General features: G+C 47.3%; 1 protein-coding gene across 1 annotated transcript in view; it reads left to right on the forward strand.

The window, feature by feature from the left end:
- The window catches only part of hcfc1b (host cell factor C1b), a 21,370-nt gene extending 7,020 nt beyond the window's left edge, over positions 1-14,350 (forward strand). The window contains 31 exon segments of the mRNA XM_042224439.1: positions 809-957; positions 1,230-1,390; positions 1,473-1,675; positions 1,868-1,952; positions 2,953-3,059; positions 3,259-3,438; positions 3,524-3,847; positions 3,935-4,080; positions 4,316-4,486; positions 4,579-4,803; positions 4,906-5,019; positions 5,323-5,521; positions 5,832-5,947; positions 7,159-7,297; positions 8,125-8,291; positions 8,452-8,617; positions 8,738-8,913; positions 8,916-9,104; positions 9,351-9,476; positions 9,582-9,665; positions 9,747-9,813; positions 9,910-10,046; positions 10,126-10,302; positions 10,375-10,573; positions 11,239-11,394; positions 11,893-12,098; positions 12,184-12,291; positions 12,378-12,569; positions 12,664-12,973; positions 13,053-13,113; positions 13,674-14,350. Of these exon segments, the coding sequence (XP_042080373.1) occupies positions 809-957; positions 1,230-1,390; positions 1,473-1,675; positions 1,868-1,952; positions 2,953-3,059; positions 3,259-3,438; positions 3,524-3,847; positions 3,935-4,080; positions 4,316-4,486; positions 4,579-4,803; positions 4,906-5,019; positions 5,323-5,521; positions 5,832-5,947; positions 7,159-7,297; positions 8,125-8,291; positions 8,452-8,617; positions 8,738-8,913; positions 8,916-9,104; positions 9,351-9,476; positions 9,582-9,665; positions 9,747-9,813; positions 9,910-10,046; positions 10,126-10,302; positions 10,375-10,573; positions 11,239-11,394; positions 11,893-12,098; positions 12,184-12,291; positions 12,378-12,569; positions 12,664-12,973; positions 13,053-13,113; positions 13,674-13,713 (4,880 nt within the window). The 3' untranslated portion in view covers positions 13,714-14,350.
- Positions 14,351-14,805: the final 455 nt, after the last annotated feature.

A 14,805-nucleotide genomic window follows, 5' to 3' on the forward strand; every position in this document is an offset into this window, starting at 1 on the left:
TAGCGCTACTTTGAAGTTTGCTTTTCGCGCTACTTCGTACGGCACTACGTTGCCTGGCGGATGGACATGTGACCAACATACCACTCTTGAACCCCGATCAACGTAGTGCCGTACAACAGCGGAGCAAACAAAACAAATCCGCTCATGCACAATCCATAGAAAAGCCGCACCTGACTAAAAGCCGCAGGGTTCAAAGCTTGTGCAAAAAGAAGCGGCTTATTGCCCGACAATTATGGTAATTTAATAAAACTTTCCAGCAAGTGTTAGACCAAACCAATGACCTTCTTAGGGTCTACCATGTAGAGTGTGTAACTGTATGTTCCACGTATCAAATCTCTCTGACTGAACATAAGACTCGAGCGGCTGGATCATCTTCCCATTCGAGCTTTTCAGTTTTGTCAGCGCACTTTAACCACAGTTTGCTGTTAACCAAAAGACATTTTGCGAACATAAAAAGAAAAGGTGTTGTGTAGCAAGCATGAAAAACCTCCAAACTGCTGACACTTTGCTGTCAGCTTCCTCCACACCCACTAACTGCTGTCCTGCAACAAATGAAACATGAAGAAATTAAGCAGGTCCCGTTTCCTGAGTGGGGGTTGATCCGATGTTCCAACCAAATATTAGATTCCTGCATCCCTACTCGTAGTGTGTCTGGTGTCAGAGCATGTCTTAAGAGGTTCAGTTCAGTCTCCCAGATTTCACAGTGACTCTTTTAATGGTCCCAACTGGGTCGAGAAGTTACATTGCTATCATGAAACACTGAAAATCAGGAACATCCTGAATAACATCTGACCGATCTGACTTCCAGCCACCAATCAGTGGTTCATCCCTGCAGTCCGTGGTGACATCCCCCCCGGCTGTGCCGCCTATGGCTTCGTGTGTGACGGGACGAGGCTGCTGGTGTTTGGAGGGATGGTGGAGTACGGCAAATACAGCAACGACCTATATGAGCTGCAGGTCAGTGATGCTACTGCAGGGAGCGGGGTCTCTGGATGGTCAGACGCTGACTATCACAGATGACGATTGATGGTGTAGACAGCAGTGTGTTAGCCTGTAGGTACAGAGCTGATTAGCATGGCTACGCTTCTTTCTTCTTTTTTTTTTATTCATTCATCCCAACTGTAAATGTAGTAAAAACTGTAATTCAAAGTGTCTGCAGAGCCTGTAAGTCTTTATGAAGCTTTATAAAGCTCATGAAAGTTTCACTATGTAACACCTTATACCTTCAGGCGAGTCGCTGGGAGTGGAAACGTCTGAAGGCCAAAGCGCCAAAGAATGGCCCACCCCCCTGCCCCCGTCTTGGACACAGCTTCTCTCTGATTGGAAGCCGGTGCTACCTTTTTGGTGGACTTGCCAACGATAGCGAAGATCCCAAAAACAACATCCCCAGGTAGGAAACGTCGGGAGCCAGAGCAAAAGAACTATTGGTCCAGATACAGACCTTGATCCTGTTCTTTGACCTCTGCCCTCAGATACCTGAATGACCTGTACTGTCTGGAGCTGCGGCCGGGCTCCAGCGTGGTCGGCTGGGAGATTCCAGCAACGTCCGGCCCACCACCACCACCCAGAGAGAGTCACACGGCGGTGGTGACGACAAACCACGGGGCCAGCAGGTTAATCATCTACGGAGGCATGAGTGGCTGCCGGCTGGGGGACCTGTGGGTCCTCGACATAGGTGAGGTGGCGTCATTGCTGAGTGTTTGTGTAGTTCTGTGGAGATGAGTGTCCTGGTTCAACAGCTGTTAAATTTACAAAACATCTGGTCTGAAGTAAACAGAGCAAAAAAAAACCAATCAAAAAATGGGACACTCGGGTCCAAAAAAGCTGTACTGACTTCTGATTGGCTCCTGTCTTCTTCATAACACAGACTCTCTGGTGTGGAGCAAACCAGGCCTCGGTGGGACGGCCCCCCTACCTCGCAGCCTGCACTCCGCCACCACCATCAACAACAAGTACGCCCCCCCCCCACACACACACACACGCATCCATTCAAAAGACTGGATTCACTTTGAGATCTCCTTGTTTATTATTGATTTGATTTGATTGTATTTCAAATAAAGTGTCAGCATCCCAGAGGTTTTTGTTTCTCTCTTGAGGACTTTAAAAAACAGTGGTTGAAGGGACAGCTCTGCTATCTAGCCATCAGGTTGCCACTGTACTGAACTTGCATATCAACAGTGTGACTTTTACTATTGTATTAATTGCAAAAGCAGAGGTCACTCACCACACGCCTGTCGTAAAGGCCTAAGAGCCTTTATTATAATAACTTTTCTGTCCCTGAATGGCTCTTTTTGTTGGCAGTCACACAGTTGTTGGCTGATTTTTGTTAACAGCCTAAATTTGAAAGAAGCCAGCTGAGGTGGTCCTGGTGCTTCTATCTGGAGGTTATCTGGGGAAGCCTGGAACTGGGTGGGAACACCGGGGAATACCCAGAAGTTTCTAGAGATATTGAATATATGATCTTTGAGCACTTCAGGTTTCAATAAGAAGAACTGGAAAACCTTTCTGTGGAGAAGGATGTTTGGAGTACGCTGGTTATACAGCTGCTGTTGTGACTGAACTTTAGACGAGGAGCAGATAGATGCCAGAGTTAGGCTGTGTGACGGAGAGGAACTATGGCAGGTTAATGTGTGCGTTTTAGATGTATTTTGGTTACTTTGGTGACGGAGTAATCTATCATCTTGAGCACTGCTATAACTGAAGAAAAGTGAAATCAGTCTACTTGATGAACTTGGAACTTGTGGGAGAACTGAAGGCACACAGGAGAGATTATGTCAGATGGCTTGGAGACACTTTGTTTCTGCTTAAACTGCTGCCCTTACAATCTGGACCTGCATAAGTGGCTGAAAATGGATGGGGGTCAGATATCTAAACAAGGACTCTTAAGTGATCCCAGAGGTCTGAGCTGTATTCTACTACTGCACGCTGAAATCCCGACTGGTTTTTTTTCAGGATGTATGTTTTTGGAGGTTGGGTTCCTCTGGTGATGGATGATGTTAAAGTGGCGACTCATGAGAAGGAGTGGAAGTGCACCAACACACTGGCCTGCCTCAACCTAGGTACAAATACACACTCAGATACACAGCAACACTCACAGTGGCTCTTCACATGTGTGGTGCTGAGCGCTCATGTTCATGCCGGGTCATGTAAATTATATTGCTGACATAACAGATGTTCTACATGTGCATAAATAACTGAAACTAAAGAGGAATTCATCACACAAACGACAAAACTGTGAGTTCACTTGTCTGCCTCCAGACACGATGTGCTGGGAAACGGTGCTGATGGACACTTCAGAGGAGAACATCCCCAGAGCTCGCGCAGGTCACTGTAGCGTCGCCATCAACTCCAGACTTTATATCTGGAGCGGCAGAGATGGATACAGGAAGGCCTGGAACAACCAGGTGTGCTGCAAAGACCTCTGGTACCTGGAGACCGGTGAGTGCACTAACAGAGGTGTACTAGTGCTGTTTTACCTGAGCTGACAGTCTGACCTGGTATAATTTGTCTGACCTGTTCTCAGAGCGTCCCTGTGCCCCCTCTCGGGTGCAGCTGGTGCGGGCAAACACTACGTCTCTGGAGGTGAGCTGGGGCCCGTCACAGACCGCAGACACCTACTTGCTACAGCTGCAGAAGTACGACATTCCTGCCACACCTGCGGCCTCCTCACCTGCCACAACCCCTTCCCCCACTATTGCTACACCTGGAGCCAGCTCCCCCAAAAGCTCTGCCCCCGTCACAGCAGTACCAGCCAACCAAACTGTCCCCCTGTCTGGCATCACACTCGTCCCTACTCCCACTGCATCTGTAGCTGGAACCCCGTTGGCTGCAGCTGCTAAAGCACCAGGTGGGTCTCCACACTTGCACAGGTAGATGTAGTGGTGGTCGAGCAGGTACACATGAATGTCCCTCACCTATCTTTTTGTTTCTGCAGCAATCTTGAAAGTGCCATCAGCGCCAGGTACAACAGGCGGAGCCTCCATCGTCACAGTGAGACAGGCCATGCCCAAGTCGCCAGTTGGTGTGACGACACTTCCTGCAGGTGTTCGTATGGTGGTACCTGCTCAGCCCGGTCAAACGGTAAACAGAACTTTGTTTCTTATGAGCTTTCACCTCACCTCCCACCCTCCTCAGTACAGGTGTCACATTTCGCTCTGCACTGTTTCATGTCGTCCATGTAAGCGTGGATAATCTGGTAAAACGGGATTTGTTCCTGTAACAAACACTTTGTATACTGTCATAAACTTTGATATGGATTATCATTCATATTTTTCAAATGTTCCTGTTATGATGGCTTATTCCTGTCTCCCCTCAGCCAATCGGCAGCAATCCTCAGATGAGTGGCATGGCAGCATTGGCGGCGGCAGCTGCAGCGACTCAGAAGATCCCTCCATCTACAGCAACGGTGCTGAATGTCCCCGCAGGAGCAACCCTAGTGAAGACTGTCGCTGTCAGTCCAGGAACGAGCAGTCTGCCTGTCAAAGTGGTAAAGATAAAACTCGACTTGACGCCTCCAAGACGCAGGATTACATCAGAACACGCGGCAGGTGACGTGTAACATCTTGCTCTTTTTCTCAGGTGAGTAACGTGGCCACGGGAATGTTGAAGACGGCTGCAGCCCAGGTGGGTGGGGCCTCTGTCTCCAACCCTGGGACCCCCAGCAGGCCAATCATCACGGTCCATAAGTCGGGCACGGTGACCGTCTCTCAGCAGGCTCAGGTGGTCACGACGGTGGTGGGTGGGGTCACAAAGACCATCACTCTGGTTAACAGCCCACTGAGCATGGGAGGAGGCGGGACACTGGTGAGTGATGTCAGCTGCAGCGCTGGTTTAGATGATAATTTATCTGATATCAGCATGTGGGTCAGAGTGCTGTTTATGACATCATCCCTCCCTCTGTATCAGCTCAGTAACCTCAGCAGCCTGGGCAAAGTGGTATCGGTGGTCCAGACCAAACCAGTTCAGAGTGGTGCCGTTACGGTCCAGGCTGGGAGCAACGCAGTAACTCAGATCCTCCAGGTACTGGTCCCAGAGTCCTGATGAGTTTGAACCCCCTCTGTAAACGAATACTGAGACACCCCTGACTTCAGTTTCAGTTCTCACTGGGACGATTAATAAACAATGTTTAGAATCGCCAGTCAAATCCATTTAAAAACTGCTTAAAGTTTGGGAACTCTTTTTTTTTTTTTTTTTTTTTTTTACGTCATTAATTTATCTGCATGGTGTTATACAACGTTAAATGTAAGTTTCTTCTCTGACTAGAATTTAAAAAATTAAAAAAACTCAGTAACCCCGATTCTTCCTCCTCCGGCTTCCTGTCAGGCTAAGGGCGGTCTCCCTGCAGGAACCATCCTGAAGTTGGTATCGTCTGCCGATGGTAAGCAGACCACCATCCTCAGCACGGCACAGGCTGGATCCTCAGCAGGGAAACCCACCATCCTGGGCGTCGCGCCGGCAGCCTCCAAACCCGGAACCACCATCATTAAGACCATCCCAGTGTCAGCTTTGCAGGGAGGCGCAGGTACAACACCAGCACACACACTTCACAGCCTTACATGATTTAAAGAGCCAGTAACACATCCAATAGCCTCACTTCAGTGTTTCAGTGATGTAGGTTCTGCCTGGTTAGAACAGTTGTTTCATTAGTAAAGGAGATAAAAAAGCAGAGAAACCTTTTGCTGCATTAAGAGAAGTCGACCAGCTCTTATTACGACTGCCACATTGGGGTCATTTCACTCCCCCAGGAACATTCCTGAAAGAAAGTCGGACCACTGTGAGTCCAGTTTAATGTTTAATGTGGTGGATGACTGAGTGAAGCTCCTCCCTTCCAGGTGGAAACAGTCCGATCACCATCCTGACTACCAAGATGGTGACTCCAGGGACCGCTGGAAAAATCCTCACCACCGTGCCAAAAGTGTCTGCAGGTGGCCAGCAGGGGGTCACACAGGTAATACACACACACACACACACACACACACACACACACACACACACACACACTGTAATGCGTGAACATGCAGACAGTAAAATTCAACTTTATCACTAATACAGCAGGCTGAACGAATCAGACTGATGAGACGTGTTGGTTATAGAATATCAGGAAAAAAACTTTAAGCTTAGAAATCTGCGAGAAACTGTCAGAAAACAATCCTCGGAAGTCTGTGTTGGTCGTGTGTTTGTTTAATAGACGGTAATATGATGTACTCCATGTATCAGCCACATTAGATGCCACATCCGCCACCTTTGACACCACATCAGTTACATTAGACACCAACCCACATGTATTCAGTTAAAAAAAATTATACCCAATGAGACACTTGAGGCTCCTTTACATGAACCCTCTGTTGCCACATCGCTGTCATCTTTAGGCTCTTTTATCATCAGGTTAAAGTGGCGTGTACAAAGTGCAGCAAGGAGGCCGCAAAGCTTTTCTCTTCAGTTGTTCATGTTATTGGCTCACAGTCACCAGGATCCGCCTGTCATCACAATTTTGTTTTTTTTTATTAATTACACATTAAATTTTAATTTGTGATATTGATATTTAAAATGGCTAAAACTATTAAATTCAGTGCATTTGTAGCTCAAGCCTCATCAGGCTGGTTGTGCTGACAGGTTTTAACAAAACGGTTAAATATTAAGACTAAATATATTTTCTTTTCCTTTTAGTTTTCTAGTTCTAGATCATAAAGTTTTGTTTTTTCCAAAAATCTAGTACTTTTTGTTTTTTCAGTTAACTACTTTTTCTTTTCTCCACTCTCAGGTTTAAACTTTATTAATTTTTTAATAACTGTGATAGCCCCAGTTCAAATACTGTACAGGCAGTGAGTTTTTGTGTTTGTTTGTTTTTGATGGAAACCCTGATTAACAAAGCTGTGTCTATTGATTTTTTTTTTTTTTGTTCTAAGACTGTTTTCACAACTGTAGTTTGTTTACTTTGGTCTGAATCAGTTGATGAGTTTGTAAACTTGTTGCTGGTTTGTTTTGTTTACATCACTACAAACCACATGAGAATATTCAGTCTGCTCATTGGCCAGGTGTGTCTGGGGCGGGACAACAAGAGTAAATACAGGAAGATGATGCTGTGTTCTGGACAATAGGAGAACTGGAGACTTCTCCCACAGTAACTAATTGTGTGTGTGTGTGTGTGTGTGTGTTCAGGTGGTGTTGAAAGGAGCTCCAGGTACGCCGGGCACAATCCTCAGGACCGTCCCGATGAGCGGAGTCAGACTGCTCTCGCCAGGAGGTGTTGGCACCAAGCCCGGCACAGTAACCACGCTGGTTGTCAAGGGAACCACAGGTAACCCACCTGCACTGACCCACACAGCATGGGGATGCTGTAGCTACGAGGCTACAAACTAATGCCTGACAATGTGTGATTTGTCACGTTTGTTTTGTCAGTGCTGCAGTGACATGTCTACCAATCATACTCATATCAACTCCCATTACAGCAACATTGAGTTCCTCCAGACTCTAATGACACCTTTTTTCTAATAACACTCACAAGCAGTATACACAGGGTGTGATGTTGAAACAGCTGTATGACGTAGTCCTCCTTATCAGCCTGAAACATTTTGAATTTTCACACTTTGTGTTTTTGTCTGGCATTATTGACGTGTCTTTGTTGCCTCTGCTACTATATGTGTCTGTGCTTTAATATCCAGACAAACGCCTCCTTTCACTGCATGAGACGTTCTGTTTTTGGTATGAAGAAGATTATGGGACATAGGCCTCTAAAGAGCTTGACTTTTCACACTTAAAGCTGTCCAGTGGGCTACACTAGACCCTTTAGTGGGTCGGTTCTGGCACCAGGGCTGCATGATTAAAACTTCTCTTCTACACTAAAAATATGTTACATGTATAAAATGTCTCACCAGTGAAACATTTGCATGCAAACTACAGCAACAGCATCCATCCTACATTATCCAAAAGTAGCAGGGTTAAAAATCTGAATCAAATTTGAGGTCAGAGATGATGACGACCAGCTGGCTCACGATTTTGCAGCAGCGATGATAGTGCTGTCCAAAATGTTCCAGCAGCTGCTGCACTGCACCCCCGTGAAGTCTGTTCAGTGTCAGTGGACATGTGACCAGTCCAAACACAGCACCTGTGATTTTACCTCTGCAGGTGTCTCCAATCTGGGGACGGTTACAGGAAACATCTGCACTACCGTGGCAGGAACCGCCGGTGCTCAGGTTAACGCCTCCTTGGCAACGCCAATCACCACCCTGGCAACTGTTGCCACACTGGCTGGCCAGGTCACGACAGCCACAGCTGCCACTGGACCTAAGCAGGTAATTCATCAAATACTGGAGAAATACTGGAATACTTTACTGTAGGACTGCAGTTACACTGGACAGGACATGAAAAAAACTATCTAGCAGAAGTTGTTTTTAGTACTTACAGTTTTCTTTCTCCATTATTCTGTAGTAATACTGTAACTTCTCTCTGTAGGTGACTCTGATCACAACACCAAGCGGTGCAGAGGCTCAGCCGGTCGTCCAGGATCTGCCAGTCTCTATCATGGCTTCTCCTACTTCAGAGGAACCTGGAAGTACTACGATTACGAGTACAACAACTACTGCACAGGGAGAGACTGGGGAAAGTGCAGTTGCTGCAGGTACAGAAACCAGTACCACAAGTATTCTCTTTAGCTGCTGCACGAAATAAACTGTAATGCACGTTGAACTACATGATCGTTGTTTCAAAGTTGTTTATGCTTTTATTAATGATGCTGCAGTGACAATGGTCTGCTCCAACCCGCCCTGTGAGACGCACGAGACGGGGACGACCAACACCGCTACCGTCGCTAGCGCAAACATTGGCAGTAGCAACCAGGTGTGCTCAAACCCGCCCTGTGAGACGCACGAGACGGGAACGACCAACACCGCTACCGTCGCCAGCGCCAATATCGGCGTAGCAACCAGGTGTGCTCAAACCCGCCCTGTGAGACGCACGAGACGGGGACGACCAACACCGCTACTGTCGCCAGCGCCAACATCGGCGGTAGCAACCAGGTGTGCTCAAACCCGCCCTGTGAGATGCACGAGACAGGAACAACTAACACTGCCACGGTGGCCTCAGCGAGCATGAGACAGGAGCTGCAGGTGCGTTCATGGAGTCTAATGCCTCTTTTTTTCTCTCCGTAGTACCAACTGAGCTTGAGTCGACTCTCCTCAGTCATTCCGTTACAATTGAGGACCAGCTCACTGTGCATGTGGTTGTTATAGGAGCGCATAGTCAAGTCTGTAAAACGGTTTAGCTAACAGTGCAGGAAAAACTCAGTCCTGTAAGGGCTCGCAGGGTTTTTGCTGATTCTGTATGACCATCATGTTCCCGCTTCTCCTCCTCAGATGAGTTCAAACCAGCCTGCAGCTCAGCAGTCAGCTCCACCTGCTGTCATTCTGAACACCTGCTCAAATCCACCGTGTGAGACCACCAACACTGCCACCACTGCTGGAGTTGGTGGGCTCCAACAGGTTAGAGAGCGCTTGACTCCTGACACATGCAGGTTACTGGTGGACAGTCATTGGTTGAAGGTGTGGTGATGTCTGTAGTTAAACACCAGCTGTTTGTGTCTGCAGGTGTGTTCGAAACCACCATGTGAGACCCACGAGACCGGGACCACCAACACTGCCACCACTGCTGGAGCTGGAGGGCTCCAACAGGTGAGTCAGCTGATCAGAAGGTGAGTTGTGGCAGGTTAAAGACTTACAAACAAGAGTAACGGTGCACGTTTCTGGTTTCAGGTGTGTTCGAATCCACCATGTGAGACCCACGAGACTGGAACCACCAACACCGCCACTACTGCTACAGGTAACCTGCTCACACCTGACTTTTTGAAGACAAAGAAAAACGAGAGCTGAAATTCTCAGCAGGAACTGACCTCATTTCCTGTCCTGTGGTCTTCAGCTCAGCAGGGTGGAGACAGCCAACAGGGGGAATCCACAGAACCTTCCACATCTGAGCCCCCCTCCACAGCAGCCAATCAGAGCAGAGCTATTACTACTGTTACACAGGCCACGCCCACACCAGGACCATCCATACCTGTAAGAGGCAGACGCGCGGACACACACCCGTGGCATCACTATTATGACACATTACACCAACATGTCTGTGCCTCTGCAGGAGATCTCGTCGTTGGTCGGACAGCCACGGGAGGAGTCCTCAGAGGCTGTTGCTATGGACACAGCAGCAGATGAGGGGGATGAGCCTATGCAGACAGACAGCCAAGCAGAGGATGTGATGTCATCAGCAGCGGCAGTGTTACACGTTCATGTTGAGGGTGGTGATACGGCAGCACAGGTAAGACGTCCACACACACTCTCGCACAAACACTCACCTACAGGCAGCTGATTGGCTTGTCCCCACCCTCAGATGGCGTCCTCAGACGGTGGTCTTCCTCAGGAGTTGATGTCGTCTGAAGGGGACGGAGGCGAGGACGTCTCTGGGACGACGACAACCCTGATGGTGACAGGGGCGCTGATGCCGGATCAGCTGGCTGTTACCACGGCAACAGAGGAAGCGGCCCAGCAGGCGACGATACAGGCAGTACTGCAGGCAGCGGGACATATCGGTGAGAAGATGTCATTATTTTAAAGACTCGTCTGGCCGTAAGTGGACGTAAAAACTCCATGAATATGAAAAGCTGTTACTTCACTTATTTCAAACTTGTAGTTTTTTCACCAAAAGTGGTACTTTCACTACCACTGCAGTTTCACAACATCACAGCTTCATTAATGTCTGGGTTCTGATTACTCTGCTCATCCCATAAGAGCACTAAAAACCAGCCAAAGATTTCAAACAGCTGGAGCTATATCTGTGTCCTTGTATGTTTCCAGTTCCAGCTGTTTGCTCTTTGGGGTCAGGGATTTGATAAGCCAACTGCAGTGTTTCCCAATTCTCCCCTTTATTTGATCAAGCGCCTCCTCGGGAAACATTAAGAGTTCAACGGCTCACTCCCCTTGCTAGTTTCAGGTCATACTGATTAAAACATGAAGTTCATTTTGTATGCTACAGTTTTTGTAAGAATCACAGAGGGGGGATTATCCAGGATAATCTCATCAGCTAATGACCTGCCGACCACAAGTCATTAGCTGATGGGTGTGCGGGTTCACAGTCAGGTCCACCACTCACTCATCACATCTGAGTGTGCAACAAAAGTAAAGGTTTAAAAGCAAAATGTGTGGATCAAGTGTGACATAGTTGCCTTCATGACAGATATTATTCTGTCTTGTGCAGGTGACGCTGAGGGCTCGGAGCAGTCTATTCCCATCGTTCTGACTCAGCAGGAGCTGGCAGCGCTCGTCCAACAGCAGCAGCAACTGCAGAGCATCCACCAACCAGAACCTGAGCCTGAGCCAGAACCGGAGCCACAGCACAGCAGCATCCCTACAGGTACACCTGCTGTCAGGAGTCTAAACTTAGTGTCATTATTGTATATTTAAATGTTGTCATTGTTGCTAGGCTGTTTGTTTTAGCTACAAACGAATCTCTACGGCCCTTACGTCTATGAATTTAGGCATGAAAACAGAAAAAAATAAAACTGACGCGGAAATAAACAGATCAGTTTTCACTTGCAGTAAAGTAAATGGATCCCAACTCTGTGTGAGGAACAAATAAGTCACCTGTGAAGCTTTCAAACTCACCTGTCCATGGATAGATTCTCATTCAGCGTCATAGAGCGTTAGTTAGGAGACAATCGAAGGACAGGCACAGCAAAAATATTTTCTTCATTTCTAAGAGAACTGAGTTTGGCTCTTTTTAAACTTGATCACTTTTAATCTGCTCACAGGACTGATAGCTGATCAATAACTGATCAGACCTGATCAGCTGATGACTTTGCTGCTGCTTAGTTTATAAGCCTTATACGATTTTATGTCTTGTGTTTCCCAGAGGGCCTTGCTCCCGCAGACAGCCTCAACGACCCGGCAGCCGACACGAGTAACGGACACGAGCTGGCATCATCGGCGGTAACGAGCGCTGTTGCGCGATTGGCCAGCACGTTTGGTCCCGCCCCCACTCTGACATCAGGGCAGGTGAAGAATGAAGCACCTGCCGCACTGCCAGAGGCCCCCAACGGCATCGCACCGACTGCGCCGGTGAGCGACTGAAAAACAGGCTAATGACATGCTAACAAAACCGTAACGTCATGCTAACAAAAGGCTAACTGTGTGCCCCCTGCAGGTGAAGACGTCGGTGAAGGAGGATCGGTGGTTCGACGTCGGCATCGTTAAAGTCACCAACATGGTGGTCTCGCATTACTACGTCCCCTACGACGACAACACTCCTGACGTAAGAACACCGCCTTTAAATAAAGTTTTATTCAGTTTACAGGGATGTTCCTGTTGATCATGTCTTTGATGACGCCAATCCTGCAGGACGACTCGGGCGTGGTCCCGGACTACAGTCGAATGAGAAAGGTGGAGCTACAACCGGGGACAGCCTACAAGTTCCGTGTGGCAGGCATCAACATCTGCGGCCGTGGCGCGTTCTCAGAGGTGTCGGCATTTAAAACGTGCCTGCCTGGTTTCCCCGGAGCACCCTGTGCCATCAAGATCAGGATCAGCAAGGTGAGATGCGGGCTTTATGGCCGCCAGTTATCCTGCAGTGTTACCAGTAGGGGGCGCCGAACCTCATGTTTTCATGTGACCTCTGCTCCTGCAGAACCTGGACGGGGCCCAGCTGACTTGGGAGCCTCCCGCCGTCACGTCGGGGAAGATCACGGAGTACTCCGTCTATCTGGCCATCCACTCCAGCCAGGCTTCCTCCTCCTCCTCCTCCAGTTCAGGTTCTGGTGCCACCCAGCTGGCCTTCATGAGGGTCTACTGTGGCCCCAACCCGTCCTGCCTGGTCCAGTCCTCCAGCCTCGCCAACGCACACATCGATTACACAACCAAACCCGCCATCATCTTCCGCATAGCAGCTCGCAACCAGAAGGGCTACGGTCCCGCCACGCAGGTCCGGTGGCTGCAAGGTGAGAACCACCAGGATCAGGTGTGCTGATGTTTTTCAGAGAAAAATGGAGCTCATGTTTGTTTTTCTGTCTTCTGTAGAAACCAGTAAAGACCCCAAAGCAGCGGTGAAGAGACCAGGATCAGGACCCGCTGCAGACCTGTAAGGACATCTTTGACACAACTTTATTGTTCTATATTTCAAAAACAAAAGGGAACAACCCAACATTCATTTGATCATGTGAAAGTGTACCAGTCCGTTTTTACTGACTTTACACAAGTAGACTCCATTTGTGTTTCTCAGACGGTTTCCTGTTCTAAAATATTTTAGTTGTCTGTCATTTTTATGCATAAAAAAGGACCGAAGCCGACTCCCTTCAGTTATTTTCATCGTGATTTTAGACTTTAAATATCAGCCTCAACGCTTCGACTGCAGTACATGCTGCCCCTCCACAGGGCTGTAGTCACCATGACTGCAGGCCGCCTGACCTGACGGAGCGGATAACAGAAAGATCCTGGATATGTTGAAGTTTCACAGCAGGAAATTATACTGTAGTGACTAGAAGGGAAGAAATTACAATAATTAAATTAAGCTTTTTTTAAATTAAGTTTTGTTTTGTTTTTTAAGATAAAGAAGGATTATTCTGAGCTGTGAGTCATGCAAAGCTGAAATGAGTAGAATCATTCTTTAAATCTCACTGAACCTCTTTGTTTTGTCCCTAGTAAATCTGCCGGACCAAAGAAGTTCAGAACCGACCAATAGGAGGAGTCGACTTTCTCCTGAAGACTGTGATTGGTTACTGTTGCTTGGTTGCCAGAACCAGGAGGAGGCGGGACTCTGGAAACAAACAAAACAAAAGACTTGTAGGATATTTGTACATTTTTTTTGACCAATCAGAACTCTTCTTCCTTTGTTGTTTCTTTCTGCTGTTGTCATGGAGACAATGTTGGACAGAGTCAACAGCATTTCTCCAAATGGGATTAAAATTTGAATTTATTTGAGTTATATGTAGGTAGCTCTCTCTCTCTCTCTCTCTCTCTCCCTCTCTCTCTCTCTCTCTCTCTCTCTCTCTCTCTCTCTGTCTCTCTCTCTCTCTCTGTCTAGGTCGTTTTAAAGGTCACAGTTTATGGTGCTGTTTGTGGGCGGAGCCTCTGCAGCAGAGAGGGGCGGTGTTTAAACCAGCTCTATTGTAAATTATTTTCTCCCTGTAGCATTGAAATGTTATTTTCATTTTTATAAACGTCTGTCAGGTTATTCAAAGTTCTTCTTCTGTGGTTTCTGTTTCTTCTTCTGTTGTTCACAGCATTCACAAATTGGTCAGTGAAGGAAACTCGAGCTGTTTGAAAATCAAACCAGATGTTTGTGAATATTCTCAGAAACAATAAAGATTTTTAGAACATTTCCTGCTCTTCGAACAGAAATCAGTGATGTCTCCACCTGACCCTTTCAGAATCAGCTGATTTGTAATCTACTGCAACTTATTCATATCTGAGCAGTGTAGCTTTTATGTCCCTGATGTCAAACATATGGTCTGGCAGCTAATGTTGGTCCTTCGAAGGGTGTTGGATGGCCTTGAAAAGAAAAAGAGTGTAAATTTTGGAGTTTTCTATTAAATAAAATAGGATCGTATAACGGGAGTAGGAACTGTTAATCTAATCTGAGCCGAAGGTCTCGGTCACCATCAGTTTTCCCAGTTTTCTTACATACCAGCCACCACCAGGCTACACCAATCCAAGTGCTGGATCAAGCATTAAACATAATTTAGGGCTTTTTGAATCATTTTTTAATTTGTATCTCAGAAAAGACTCAAATTATGCAAAATAGTCTGCAGTTAAATGTTTGCAGAACATAGAA

The sequence above is a fragment of the Haplochromis burtoni genome, unplaced genomic scaffold (genome assembly GCF_018398535.1).
Source record: "Haplochromis burtoni strain Fernald_Lab_line unplaced genomic scaffold, NCSU_Asbu1 Contig_138, whole genome shotgun sequence".
In the NCBI taxonomy this organism is placed as follows: Eukaryota; Metazoa; Chordata; class Actinopteri; order Cichliformes; family Cichlidae; genus Haplochromis; species Haplochromis burtoni.